Source organism: Prosopis cineraria, unplaced genomic scaffold, assembly GCF_029017545.1.
Source record: "Prosopis cineraria cultivar Desert tree isolate PC_DT_omini unplaced genomic scaffold, ASM2901754v1 PC3, whole genome shotgun sequence".
Lineage (NCBI taxonomy): Eukaryota > Viridiplantae > Streptophyta > Magnoliopsida > Fabales > Fabaceae > Prosopis > Prosopis cineraria.
Window position 1 is genome coordinate 32,369,505 of NW_026555334.1, and position 15,205 is coordinate 32,384,709.

Sequence of the window (15,205 nt, forward strand, 5' to 3'; positions counted from 1 at the left end):
GAATAAATGTGATTGTTGAAGTTGTTAGTAGTATAATAAATGTTCTAAAGTATAAATTTATTGATGAACTTTGAATTTGAGGCTTATGGATCAAACCCTATACTAGATTTTTACTAAATCTAAAAATATATGGTAATTTATTGATATTTAGATGATTATTTAAGATGAAAAATGGATTATTATGGCTATAGGATGATAATTCTAAGCTTGAGACTTAATTTTCAATTTTTAGGTATTTTAGGTGCGAATTTATAAAATAAAAAGAAAAATTTTGATAATAGAAATTGATTTAGAAGTTGATTTTAGCTTATTAATATTTATTCATGACTAAAAGAGGAGTTAAAAATTTTACTTAATAGTACTAACTCTAGGTTTGTATTAAGGTTGAGATTAGGAATTATATTATATTTTTTAATTCTATTATTAGAATTATTTTATTAGTTTCAATAATTAAAACTAATATTTATAAATAATATGTTATTTGTAGATTGTGTTATTGGTGAAGATTGTGGTGGGAGAGAAATTGAAAGAAATAATTTATTGAAAAAGCCATGAGATAACCATACTTTTAATTTATAATTAGTGTTGCTTCATGTTAATTGGGTGATTATTGAGAAAATTATGAATTGTTGTTGAGAAATTACCTTGTTATGTTTATGAAAAAAATTATAAAATTGTGGATATGCATTTTGAAGTATTTTTGCCAAGTGAGATGTCATATTGTAATATTGTTGAAAATCAAAAAATTGTGAAAATTGTAATATTGTATAATTGTACAATATTATTATGAATTTGTTTGATTATTGTGGGAGCTGTTGGGAGATTTGTTGTTGTTGTTGTTGTATTTATGTGCCACGTGGTATGCCCCTATTAAAGCCCAATAAGTGACTTATAAGGGCTCAGGCTAATCTACCTTTAGTTGAGTAATTTAACACCGAGTGAGGGCTATAGCTTGAGGTTAATGAAAGAAGATAAGGATAGTTATTTGTTATGCATTGTAATATTTCTTGTATTTTTATTGGAATTATATGACTGTTATTTCCCCACTTAGCAAGCACACATTTAACCGTTTCTATACATTATCATAAATTGGTATTAGTTACTAAGACTTTTAAATCTCATTATGTGGTTAACAATTTTCAGGATAAGAACATGAGTGGCGCGTGGAGGAGTTCATGAGGCTTAGTGGCATAGATCTATTGTCTCTTTTAGGTATTTGATTTATGATTTTTAATGTGTTATATTACCAATACTAGGGCTTTTTGTTTATTGACAATTATGTGAATGTAATAATGTAATCATATCCTTCAAACTATTTCTACTTTTGGTACACTTTGGATGACTGTAACTTTAATCTCTGATTTATTTTGGATGGTTTGAAATGGCATGATTATGAAGCCAAATAATTGGCTTGTTTTGGGAATTAATTAAGTTGTTTACTTTAGTTGTTGGTTTATGGTTTGCACTTGTTGAGAGTATAAAAATGAAAAATATGGTTTTAGCCTAATGGCATGTGGGAAGTAAAAATTTATCTGAGATGTTGTATTGTGCAAGCTTAAGCCAATTATAAAATATTTTTATATTGAATTTATGGATATAAGATGCGTTGGGTGGCTGTAACCCAACTATGTTTGTAAATGTGTATTAGTTGTATAAAATTATTTTGTATTATTTGAAAAGGGGTTAACCTTTTCTACCATGGTAGTTAATTTAAAAGGTAAAATATTTTATAAGGTTATGTTTTATCGTTTCTTATCATGGTAGTATTTTAAATTATAGAATTATTTTCAAAAAAAATATAGGATAAGTTGACTTCTGTTTACCATGGTAAAAACTTTTCTACCATGGTTGAGTTAAATTATTTTTGAAAAAAAAAATTTAGGGTGTTATAGGTTAGAACACATCAAAAGGAATTGAGAGTGGATTTATACCAAGGATTGTCAAATGCATTATCGAACGGTGAAAGGAGCACATCATCAACTGGTAAACGCATCATCTTACCTTCTTCATTTACCAATAGAGCAAGGTATATGATCTAAAATTATCAAGATGCCATAGCTATTTGTAGGTGGACTGGTTATTGCAATCCAGCTTGGCCAGAAATTACTAGATTTTGCAAGAAATATTCTCTAAATCCATTAGATAGGCTAGATATTTTAGTAAGAGTATTTAAGTTGAAGCTAAAAGTCTTACTTATATAAAAGGAAAAAAGATATTTGGGACCGTTCGAGGAGGTTAGTTTCTTATCTTACTATTCTTTAAAATATTTTTTCAACTTACATAGATTTTAACTAATAACGTTCATCTTTATTTTCTTATAGAAGTGTACACAATTGAGTTTCAAAAGCGTGGCCTTCTACATGCCCACTTACTACTTTTCATTGATAAAAATGATAAGATTCAAAATCCATCTAATTTGGATAGGATGATTTCTGCAGAAATACCAAACAAGCAAACTTCTCCAGTCTTGTATGACTTAGTACAAAGATACATGATTCATGAACCGTGTGGCAACTTAAATCTTAATTCTTCTTGTATGAAGGACAAGAAATGCAGCAAGTATTTTCCAAAGAAATACAATGATCATACTACAGTTGATGATGATGGCTATATAACCTATAGAAGGCACAATGATGGTAATACCGTTGACATTAAAGGTATTCACCTAGATAATCATAATGTTGTTCCATATAATGCTCTTCTATTGAATATGTTTCAAGCGCATATCAATGTAGAGAAATGCAATCACTCAACTTCTATAAAGTACTTATTTAAGCACATAAGTAAAGGCAATGACAGAGTTGTAGCTTCAATTTATGATGCCAACACTTCAACTATAGTACTAGATGAAGTGCAACAATATTGCAATTGTAGATAAATATTGTCTTGCGAGGCAGCTCGCATATCTTTGCATTTGATATTCATCATAGATTTCCTCCAGTTGAAAGGTTGAGCTTCCACTTGCCAAACCAACAATCAATCATATATAGCAATGAGGATGATCTAATTGAATTGTTGGACAAGAAAAAAGTATGTGAATCAATGTTTTTAGTGTGGATGGAAAAAAATAAGTCTAAAGATGATTTTGCAAAGACTTTAATGTATGTTGGATTTCCACATCATTACGTGTATCATAGGGCAAAAAGAACGTGGAAACCAAGAAAAAAAGATTTACAATTGGAAGAATTACCCTTGCATCTCCTTCATCGGGTGAATTCTATTACCTACGAGTGTTACTTACAAAGATAAAAGGGCTTAAATCATTTGATGACATTAAAACCTTTGATGGCATTATTTACCCAACTTTTAGAGAAACATGTTTTGTACTTGGGTTGCTTGATGATGATTCAGAATTTGTTAAGTCTATCAAGGAAGCATCATATGGGGCTTCAAGTGTTTCATTAAGGAAGATGTTTGTTACTATGTTGTTATGCTCTTGCTTGAGTAGACCAAACTTGGTTTGGAAAGAGACATCTATAATCTTGTTAAAAGATATGTTGTACCTCCCTAAATGAGATTGCACTCAATCAAGTAAGAACCTAATTAACTACTTTAATATTGAACTTTTGATTTTACTTAATTAACTTCACTTATATATATTATCTTTCATAGATGTCATCATTACTAATGAAATGAGAGAGAGTGCTGCGTTGAAGGAGATATATTTGTTATTGTAAAAAAAATGATAAAAGTTTGCGCAACTTCCCCTCACTTCCTTTACTATCTACTACCCATAGTATTAATGCTGCAAACTATCTTCTATTGTAAGAATTGAATTATGATCGTGAATCGTTGCATAGAGAATCAATTAACTTGATATCTTCATTAACTTTAGAACAGGAACATATTTTCGATACAATTTTGCTATCATTATAAGCAAATAATGGTGGCTTTTATTTTGTTTATGGATATGGTGGAACTGAAAAAATATTTCTTTGGAATGCTTTAACTTCAACCTTACATGGTAGAGGAGATATTGTGCTTACTATTGCATCAAGTGAAATTGTAGCAACATTGTTACCTTTAGAAAGGACTGCACATTTAAGGTTTTATATTCCAATTCAAGTTTCTGAAGATTCTTTTTGCAATATTAAGCAAAATAGTCATTTGGCAAAGCTTTTAATAAGCACAAAATTAATAATATGGGATGAAGCTCACATGGTACAAAGATATTGCATTGAGGCTTTTAATAGAACATTAAAGGACATCATGCATTGCAATAAAATATTTGGTGGCAAGTGTATCCTCATGGGCGGTGATTTTTGGCAAATACTTCTAGTTATACCAAAAGGTACAAGAGAAATTATTGTTGATGTATGTATCAGTTCTTCATATCTATAGCAATATTGCTATATTTTCACTCTAACAAAGAATTTATGATTGGAATCAACATCTGGTATCATGGAAGACATAGTTACGACAAAATTCTCACAATGGCTAGTTGATGTTGGAGATGCAAAGTTAGGCGAAACTCATGATGGCTTTGCAGAGATTGAAATACTTTCAAAATTTTTAATTACTAATTACATAGATCCATTGAATGCAATAGTTAAAGAAATTTATCAAGATGTGTTAGCAAATATTACTAATAATAGATATTTCAATGATAGAGCAATACTAGCACCTATAATTGAGATTGTTAATCAAGTTAATGAATGCATGTGTTCTTTACTAGATGGAGATGCTGTAGACTATTACAGTTGTGACTCAATTTACAAATTAACAAGAGATAATGATTCATTTGACAACTTATGTAGTACAGAGTTTCTCAACACAATAAATGGCTTAGGACTTCCTCCTCATAAGTTAGTTTTGAAAGTTGGTGCTTCTGGAATGTTGTTAAGGAACATTGATCAAGCAGCAGGTCTCTACAATGGAACGCTCATGAGAATCACCAAGCTTGGCAAAACTGTTATTGAAGCCATAACACTGAACAGATCACAGCTTAACCAGAAAGTATTAATCAATAGGATGGACATGAATCCTTCTAAATCAAGATGGCCATTTAAGATGTGGAGAAAACAGTTTCCAATCACATTGTCTTTTGTTATGACTATTAACAAGAGTCAAGGGCAATCTCTGTGCTTTGTTGGATTATATTTGTTTAAACCAGTTTTCACACATAGACAACTATATATTGCACTATCAAGGGTTACATCAGTTAAAGGATTGAAGATATTTCTGCACGATAGTAACAGTAATTCTAAGGGGACAACAATAAATGTAATGTATCCAGAGATTTTTCATGACTTGTAATGATTGATGAATGTGATTGATTTTCATACGTTGTGATTGACCTTACTTTTATTTAACTAATTTATAAAATTACCATTGGTTGATAAAAGATGGTGAACATATTTGCATATGAAGGTAGTTGTGTTATATAGATGCAGAAACGACAAGTTTTTGCTCCCGTGCAATGCATAGGAGAGTAAATGCTAGTTTTTTTTTATAAATATATATACACATATCTTATATCTTTTGGAGAATTATATTTAAAAATCTCTCAAAAAATTATTTATAAATAAGGATTAATATAAAATAATTTATTATTAAAATGATAACATAGACTTATTTTTTCTCAGCTAAAATATGCTTTTAATTTTCTAACTTCATATAAAGTTTAAATTTGATCATTTAATTTTATAAAATATCTTTTTAATCCTTTAACTTTTCGTTTTAAATGATTATTTTTTGTATTAATTATTATTATTTTAAAAAAATTAAAATTAATATGTCAACATTTAAGAATGTTTTGTTGATATTTAAAAATTTAATATAAAAATTTGTTGGGATAAAACTAACAATGTTAAGATTCAATAATTAAAAAGATATTTTATAAAATTAAGAAATTAAAATGAAATGTTTTGTGAAATTAAAGAATTAAATATATACTTAATTTTTTTTTCAAATGATAACTTATTATTAATTTTTATTTATAAATAATTTTTTTTAAACATCCTTGAATGTCATTTTTTTTTTCAAATTTCTTGTATCATTTTTTTTAATCGTTCATTTCTTAATATTATAATAGGGATAGTAGTAAGAGAAAAAAATGAAGGGGGATGACAAATAAAAAAAAAAAGATATTATGCCACACATGCCTGTCACCCTCCATGATAGTTAGGGCTCCTCAATAACTTTAAGAAAACTCAGCACGCAGGACGGCGACATTGTCTGAGATCGGCGACGTCCTCAGAGTAGGTGGTTTGCTGTTTCATTTTCTGATTTGATGGTTAGGGCTTTATGGGGATGTGTTTGTGACTTTTGCTTCTTGCTTTTGGGTTAATCTTATCTCCTTCATGCTAGCGAAAATTTTGGGTTTCAGAGACTTGTAAATGAAAACCGCGACTTTGGAGCTTTGTTCTATGATGTCGGAATTCTTTATGACCTCTGGCTATCATACTTATCCTCGTTTGGCTTCCGTAGGATTGACAAGAGTATATTTTGTAGTTTTTGATTCTACTCTTTTGCCTTTCTTCCCCTCTCTACCCTGTTTCTAGGGTTTCAAACTTCGTTGAGCAGGCGGGTTTCACAGCAATAATGACGACTGTAGTGCCAACCTCCGAGGAAGATCCGTCATTGTCTGTCGTCCGATTCGCATCAGAGCTTGCCTGGGCTGATGCCGGTCCTGAGGTACTAAACGCTTATCTTCCTATCTTGGAGTTGAATATATATTTTTTACTTTCGTATACCCGAAGCTTCCCTCCTCCCAGTACAGTTTATTGATTAAGAATCATTTGTACACTGGAGATGCTTCTAGCATGCACAGAATTGGTAACTAAAATGACAGTATTGAATAGAAAAGTATACATACTCGAGATTCGTTGTTTTCCCCTTAGCAAGTACTTAAGAATCAGTCCGCGTGTTAAATATGTTTAACGCATGCTGGCTCCCCATTTGTTTCCTGATCTAACCCGTGTCGATGAAAATGAAAGGACAGTTGCAAAATATTAATAAAAGCTTTCTCAGCTGGCCCTGTGGAGGATGCAAGTGTGCAGAAGAAAATGGGTGGAAAAAGATTAAAATGATCATGGATTTTTGTTTTGTGCCCTTTTTTGTCTTTAGGGAGTGGGGCTTATTTATTTGGAAGGAGGGGACTGTGGAGGGAAGAGAGGGATAGTGATTGTCTATAGCTGGAGCTTTCAACAAGGGAATAGTAGAAGGGAGTAAGGTAGTAAGTGATATGTAAAGAATAAAGATTAAATAGTTTTAGTTAGTTAGGGAGTTAGTTGTTAGGATTTGCTGTTAAGGGTCTATATAAGATCCCGTATAAGTCAGATAATAATATATTTAAAAACCCAGAAATATTGTTCAGTCTCTGCACCTCTCTATTTGATCTTTCATCTCTTATCTCTCTATTTTCTGTTTCTCTTTCTCTCTCATCTCTCCTCTTCCAATTTCTTCTCTATTCTACTCTGTTTCTCTCTCTTCATCTCCTTCTGTTATAACAATGGCATCCGAGCCATTCCTTCCTCCCTTATATGCCTGTCACCTGCTCTCAAGCAAGAATGGCTGACCAGACAGACACAAGACTCGCTATTGTTGAAAATCAGATTGAAGGCCTCACTGCCCAAATTGCGGAACTTGTCCGCACAGTGGAAGAGTCTTGCAATCATCATGAGACAGATTCTAATGAAGCAGACGAAGACCATAGAAGAATTGGAGGAGAAGGGCACCATCGACAACAACAAGAAAGGAAGTACCAACCACCTTCTAGATTTACCAAGATGGCATTCCCAAGATTTTAGAGAGGGGATGTTCTTGGATGGCTTTTGAAATGTGACCAGTATTTCCAGATTGATAACACCCTTGATGCGTGGAAGGTGACGATGGCCAGTATTTACCTTGATGAGAAAGCCTTCCAATGGCATTGAACCCTAATGCGTGCGAGAAGAAGACATGTGATAGGGTGGGAAGAATATTCAAAAGCAATAAAGAAGAGATTTGGACCTACCTATGAAGTGCCTATGGTAGAGCTCATGTGATTGCGACAAGCAGGGAATATCGGAGATTATAATGACGCTTTTGATGCAGTCATGTGTAAGACTAACCTGACGGAGGATTATGTGGTGCAGATTTATGTTGAAGATTTACAAGAATGAGTTGCTGAGCATGTTCGTTTACTTAAACCATCTACCCTCCAGCATGCTCGAGCTCGACTCCTTGCAAGATTGCAGGAGATCAATTTGGTGAAGGCTTTTGATGGGTATAAGGGTGTTGATGAGACTAGGAGAGATGGATCATCTTGGGCAGGTCTATTAGGTCCTCCTTCATGCATCTCACAATCCTCCGAAAGGTGGAAGGAGACAAAAGTGGCAGCAGGAGAAAATGGGTCCAATTTCATTAACGGCAAAATTGTCGTTTCACAAGAGGCCTACTCTCTTTCTTCAAAATGAGGGTCTGTCTCCTCTGTTTCTTCATCTTCAGTGGCTCGTTCTTCAACAACTCATGCAAAAGTCACAAAAATGCTGAACGCAGAAGACGTTGATGATCTTTGGCCAAAGATCCCTTTGTTTTTATTGTCGTAAGCCATTCTTCAGAGGCCATAGAAGTTCATCGACTCAGCAGATGCAAATACAACTGATTGAGCTTCAACCTGATGTGGCAGAAGACATCGTAGATCTTGGGCAAGGGACAGCAGAATAGCGATTTCTTTGTGTGGGGATGTGTCTTTGTTGCTGGTTCTAGAGTTCTAGTTCTATTTGTTTTTCCGTTGTCGTTTTTGTCTTTGGGTTCAGATTGTCAACCCTTGGGGTCAAGGGTTTTGAAGGGGGGAGCATTGATATGTAAAGAATAAAGATTAAATAGTTTTAGTTAGTTAGGAGTTAAGTTGTTAGGATTTGCTGTTAAGGGTCTATGTAAGATCCCGTATAAGTCAAATAATGGATATATTAAAAAAACCTGGAAATATTGTTCAGTTTCTGCACCTCTCTATTTGATCTTTCGTCTCTTATCTCTCTCTATTTGATCTTTCTCTTTCTCTCTCGTCTCTCCTCTTCCAATTTCTTCTCTATTCTACTCTGTTTCTCTCGCTTCATCTCCTTCTATCATAGCAGTAAGACTTCATTTGGGACAGGAGAAAGGGAAAAGTTGTCCGGGGCAGTCCTGAAATTTGGTTGTGCTGAGTGCTGACTGTTATATGGTTATTGGGTTTAAATTAAAATTTCTAGCCCATCCCTTGATATAAACCTCAGTTTTTAGGCATTTAGGTTCCTTCTCTGTGTTTTCTCTTATCCTCTCACCCAACTTCCATGCTCTGCTTCTTGATCTTTCTGAAGTTTTGGTTTTGGCTGGGGCTCGATGAATTTAAAGTACAGCCACTCGTGACAATTCTATCGTTTTCTGCTTAAAGAATCATGTCAATGTTTTTAAACAGACTTTTTTATGAACCCATGCATTTATTCGGTACTATAAAAATCTACGGGCTCAATGAATTTAAAATACAGCCACTTGTGACAATTCTATCTTTTTCTGCTTAAAGAATCATGTCAAAGTTTTTAAACAGACTTTTTTATGAACCCATGCATTTATTCGGTATCATAAAAATCTACTAAGTTTTCAGCCAATTCTTTTGTTTTTCTCTTTTATGCTGAACATAAAGTTGATTGGATGTTCTGTATTGTCATTGCTGTTTATGAAGTCAAAAAATATTTTATTCTCTAATTTTGTTGTCTGCACTTTCTTATCAGTATATGTTAATGTGGCCTTCTCATTGTCATTGGAATCTGGAAAGTGCATTATTGTTGTATTCTCATCGCTGACTGTGTATGTGATGTATATTGGTTTGTTAGGTTGCTGAGCCACAAGTTAGTAGACTCTGTAGGGAGGCGGAGGAATTCATTGCGATGGGAAAGTGGTTAGAGCTAGCATCACTAATGGTTACTTCTGCTGAATTGATATTCTCAAAGGTGTCTGAAAAAGGTAGTATACACTTTTTGCATGATATATGGCCTATACTCTTAAATTTCAATATACTTGTACATGCTAAGGTGTTGTATTCTAGCTACCCTTGTTCCTATCCCAGTCCTGTTGATAAAAACATGTTAACCATTTATGTATATATATGTTACAGTTATCTGGCATTTTCTGCAGTTCCTGCTACCTTGGTTGATTATGGTGTTGCTGGCACTTAATCTTTGTTAAACCCTTTTGTAGATGATATTGCTATGTTAACATCTTGAGGCTCAAAAATTTATTTCACAAAATGCTTTTTTCTCCTTATTGTTTTATTATGTAATTTGAAAAAAATAAAGAATTGTTCAAGGAAATAGGTTGTGCAATGAATGTTCGAAACTAATCCAAACATTGGCATGTATGAACATGGTCCATTGAATTGTCCGACAAAGACTTCATTATTGTCTTAATGTCAATCATGACTAATGCTGTGGGCCTGCGATTATTATTTCTGATGCAGATGTTGAATCCATCTTCACCATTATATGCAATCTTGTTACAAAGACTGAGAATCCAGATGAACAGTTGGAGATTACGAAGGTCATAGCAGCAAAAATAATTCAACAACCAAATGAAAAGCCTGCAGTGCGCTTGAAGATGTAATATTCTTGTATTCATTTTTTTTTTCAAAAGGCTTTGGTAATGCATGCTCATAGCACTTTTTTAAAAAAAAAAAATCTATTCATTCTCTACAGTTTGTTCAATCTGTACAACCTTTTGGAGACACCATACAGCCGTTTTTATGTGTATTTGAAGGCGTTGAATTTAGCAGTTCATGGAAAGGTCACAGAACACATCATACCTTCATTTGCAAAGATGGATAGCTTCTTGAAAGACTGGGGCAATATTGGGATAGTGGAGCAACGTGAGCTCTTCCTGACTATATCGGACATTTTGAAAGATAATAAAAGGTAGTGCAGAAGTCAGAATTGGTTTCCTTGAACTGAAATTAATGTTATTTTGCTTCACCATAATTGGTTTTGGGAGTAAATTCAGTTTCATTCTGTCAGGACGATCCTTCCCACAAAAAGGACAACCATTTTGCAATTCATCTTACAATTTTCTATTTTGTCCTGTAAACTCTTTTTCCTCTCTTGTCCCAGTATGGCAAAGGATTCATTGAAGTTTCTGACCAAGTATTTGGCAACTTTTTCGGGAGAAGATGCACCTGCTTTAAGCGAAGCAAAAGAGGAGGCTGTGCGTGCTGTTGTGGAGTTTGTGAAGGCGCCTGACATATTCCAGGTATCTTATTACTCTTCTAGTCTTATTTATTAGGCACTTCTAATATGTTTTACTAAAACCAAGGAAAACATTAAAATTCATTAACTTTGTTTAAAAATTTAATAATTTCTCAACTTTGTCCCTATTAAATATATGTATTTTAATAACATATTTTGTTTCTTCGTCATTCAATGGAAATTAAATGGGGAAAGTTGTGATGAAAATTTAATGAGGTGACATATAAATAAGACAAAAAAAAAATCTTTTCTTGCTGCCTTATAAATAGGAATGGAGGGAGTATTTGATTGCATGCAAGTTGAAGGATCACAGGAGCTATTGTTTAAATGCTTTTTTCTTGATAAATGCCAATCTTGATGCTTCTGTTCCAACTGTGTGTAGCTATCTTTGAAAGTCATGTCAGTATTCTTAAACTCTATTTTTCTTATGTCTTTATCACTGAGGGTGCTTGACTTTCTCTGTTCCTTGGTGAGTGCAGCAGAAGTAAAATAGTGACAATTTTTAAAACACGTGATACTTTGTTGCCTAATTTTAAATACTTGAGGTGACCAGATGCCTTCTTGCTGTCAATTTATTGAGATTCAATGCTTCCTCTGTGAATCTCTATCCAGTAGAATTGTCTAGTTGAATTTGAAGTGATAACTATGGCCCATGGGTTGGTTTTTTTTTTTTTTTACTTATTTCTGATAAACTGGAGTCAAATATTAAATATATGCATGAATCTCTGCTGTAGACTCCCGGGTTTTAGAGTTCAACAAAGCCCATCATTTTTCTGCCCTCTATTGTGTTTTGCGAGTCTTGAATGAAAAGTTAGCTCCGTCATTTTTTGTTACGCCCTGCTATTTTGTTTTATGGATGGACCTAAATTTGTTTTCTAATTATTTTGTGCTGTGAGTATTATGATCTGTTCATTTTTCCCCCTCTTTCCGTAGAAGTCATCTGCTTCATCAAGTCTTTCATCACAAGTTCTGGATAAACTTTAATGGTTTTTTTCCTGTCATGTTGCAGTGTGATTTACTAGACATGCCGGCTGTTGGGCAATTAGAGAAGGATGCAAAATATGCTCCAGTATATCAGCTACTCAAAATTTTCCTTACTCAGACACTGGATGCATACGTGGAGTTTCATGCTGCAAATTCTGCTTTGTTGAAAAACTATGGTAATTTCATGTCACAGAGTATTGTCTTTAGTTGCATGTGCAAAGCTTTATATCTATTCGCTTTATAACTAAAACATCTAATGGATGTCTTCAGATCTTGTCCATGAAGAATGTATTACCAAGATGAGGCTGATGTCTTTGGTGGATCTTGCCTCTGACGGATCTGGCCAAATTCCATATGCACTTATTAGGGACACACTTCAGGTATTTGCACTAGCTTACCTTTTAGTTGTAGTTGGCCGTTTTCTTTCTTCTCTATCTTATATGAGACATTGTAAATTCCCTTTCAGATCAATGACGATGAGGTGGAACTATGGGTGGTTAAAACGATCACTGCCAAGTTGATTGACTGTAAGATGGACCAAATGAATCAAGTTGTAATTGTCAGGTTTGTTCTGTCTCCATCCCCCCTCCTCCTGTCAGTCGTTGCTATATAGCTATATCTGACCCAGTACCTTGTGATTAACTTGTTTAACTATTATTTATTTATTTAATTAATAATGGGCACTGTTTGACCTAAATTTAATAATGCAGTCATCATACTGATCGTGTGTTTGGGCAGCGCCAGTGGCAAACACTAAGAACAAAACTAGCCACATGGAGGGTAAATTTCTAAACTACAATTTTTTTTTTTTATTTGCCACTGAAAAGACAACTGTGTATTGGAGGACGTTTGGTTAGATTAATGTTGTTTCTGTGGTATGTTTTCTTGGTGGTGGTTGGATTCTTGATAAAAATTGGAAGCAACTAAAAAAAAAAAAAAATCTCTTCTTGACACTTGATTCAAGCCTTCTGGTTTACCAGGGCAATATTTCTAACGTGATCAGCACCATTCAAGCTAACAAAATAACGGAAGATGGCTCTCAGGCAGCACAAGGCGTGGTGGTTCGCTAAGGACCCCTTGTTGGAGAGATATTTGTCTGAAGAATTAGGCTTATTGTGAGTCGGACTACTTCGAAAGGAAAAGATGAAAGTTGTAATCCATTCCTAGATACATCTTTTCTGTTTATTTTAGTTGGAAGGCGAAACGATTGTATTGGAAATTTTGACACCTGTCGTTTTTAGTTATCATTTACATGCAGACTGCTGTGGCTAACCACTGCCTTTTAATTTTTCAATTTGTATTGTTATTATTTTATGTTTTCATTAAAATTAACTATTACGATGATTCTGTTATCGTTAGTGTTGATTATAGCTAATACTCTCATCTTTAATATATTAGTTTTTGTTTAAAATAATTTTTTCTTCTAAATATTCTTTTCTCTAGTATTTCCTCACCTATAAAACTTTCAATTAGCTAACAATCTTTTTTAATTGATGAATTCTAGCGAGGTTAAATTTTAAAATTTTGGAAGTATTAACACATTATTGTTGATAAAGCCGCTCTCGCTATTCGCTATAACCAGCATGTTTTGGGTCTCAAAATACCCTTCAAAAGTAGGCCTAATTTTGTCTGAAATGCCGAGTAATTTTTTTTTTTTTTTAACAAGAAGAATAAAAGCCTTCTTTAATTAGATAGGATCATATGGGTCACGAAATAATGCCATTGTACTGTCTGCGATCGATTATCCCGAAAAAATTTTGAATAAATAAAATAAATCATCCATTGATTTATCGATTTTAGTATTGATGCTACAAAACAATGAAGTATTTAGTTACAGGTTGCGACTTCGGGTTTATGTTTTGAGTTCCTTTGAGCGTCAAGTCCGTTAACATGTTTTAAATAAGATTGCAAGGGGGGCATCCGACGCTAACCATGACCCTGCAGGCCCAAAGACAAAATTACTGACTATGGGCCTTTTATTTTACGTATGCGAAGGCAAATATTTAGGGAATTTTAGTAAGATATTTTATTTAAATTCTCTGAAGTAAGTTGTAGCTTTTATCTAAGATAAAATAAAAATAAACATGATAAAAAAACATTAAAATATATATTTTATTTTTTTGGGTCACTCATTATCTTTGAGATTTGATTTATTATTTATGCAATTAAATATATTCAAATCCAAATTTTATTTTGAACAATCTGACTTGGTCTTTTAGAATTTCACCCTGCTTATGGTACATTAAAATGTGACAGCACATAACTTATGGGAGAATATTCACTGTGTCTAGTAAATTTAATGAAATGTATATTGGCCTTTATGGTCTATGCATTTACCTTTTCTCGATGAAAAGAACAATCATGATAACATTTATGGAGTTAAAAAATAACTTGCATTGTTGACACATTGCAACTTGTTATGAATTCATTTATATTTTATGTTACGGCTTCTTTACCATGCATTATATTATAAATATTGGTAATATTTTATATAAAAATGGTATCTCAATTAAGTCTAACCTAAGCCTTTCTTAGTAAGCTACTTTTTAGCAGGTTCTGTTGTGATTTACCTTGCTGATCTATCCATGTACCCATTTATATAATCTTCAAATGAGCTTTTCCTTTTCTTTTTGTTTTTGATTACTTCTAATGTGCATTTTCTGTTTAAAAAGCAACAGAGATTATCATGAGCCTAGATATTTTGCATTAAAAGTTTTTAGTTTTTTTTTAAATTGTATTCCATATTGTACATAAATTCTGTTGCGTTAATTATTAATCATACATGTAAATTGGATACACACAAACACACCTGTAAAGATTATCATCTTGAGATTTTTTTACTTAAAAAAATATGCAATATCTTCTATTCACAAAAAAATGCAATATTTTCTTGCAATGTCGAAGTGATGAATTTCAATATTTTATTGAATTTATTGGTATTTTTAATATAAGTGAAAGTCATTTGTTTAAATTTTTTAGCAAAAATATGATCAAGTGGATGATTGTGTGTGAATATGGGTTTGAAA

At 32.9% G+C, this 15,205-nt stretch overlaps 1 protein-coding gene across 2 annotated transcripts; it reads left to right on the top strand.

The window, feature by feature from the left end:
• Positions 1-6,066: 6,066 nt before the first annotated feature.
• On the top strand, positions 6,067-13,531 carry LOC129306567 (uncharacterized). 2 transcript variants are annotated; one of them, XM_054947239.1, is made up of 11 exons: positions 6,067-6,200; positions 6,504-6,636; positions 9,795-9,924; positions 10,418-10,556; positions 10,653-10,868; positions 11,061-11,199; positions 12,205-12,355; positions 12,450-12,559; positions 12,646-12,743; positions 12,890-12,959; positions 13,160-13,531. In XM_054947239.1, exons 2-11 carry the CDS (start codon positions 6,544-6,546, stop codon positions 13,247-13,249), a joined length of 1,236 nt encoding a protein of 411 aa, XP_054803214.1. In that variant the 5' UTR covers positions 6,067-6,200; positions 6,504-6,543; the 3' UTR covers positions 13,250-13,531. The 2 variants fall into 2 exon arrangements, with proteins under 2 accessions (XP_054803214.1, XP_054803215.1); XM_054947240.1 differs by having other exon boundaries at positions 6,071-6,204.
• Positions 13,532-15,205: the final 1,674 nt, after the last annotated feature.

Coding starts and splice junctions, on each gene's coding strand:
- LOC129306567 (XM_054947239.1), top strand. CDS start 6,544: ATGACGACTGTAGTGCCAACCTCCGAGGAAGATCCGTCATTGTCTGTC. Junction 10,869..11,060: donor ATTTTGAAAGATAATAAAAG/GTAGTGCAGAAG, acceptor CTCTTGTCCCAG/TATGGCAAAGGATTCATTGA. Junction 12,560..12,645: donor TTATTAGGGACACACTTCAG/GTATTTGCACTA, acceptor ATTCCCTTTCAG/ATCAATGACGATGAGGTGGA.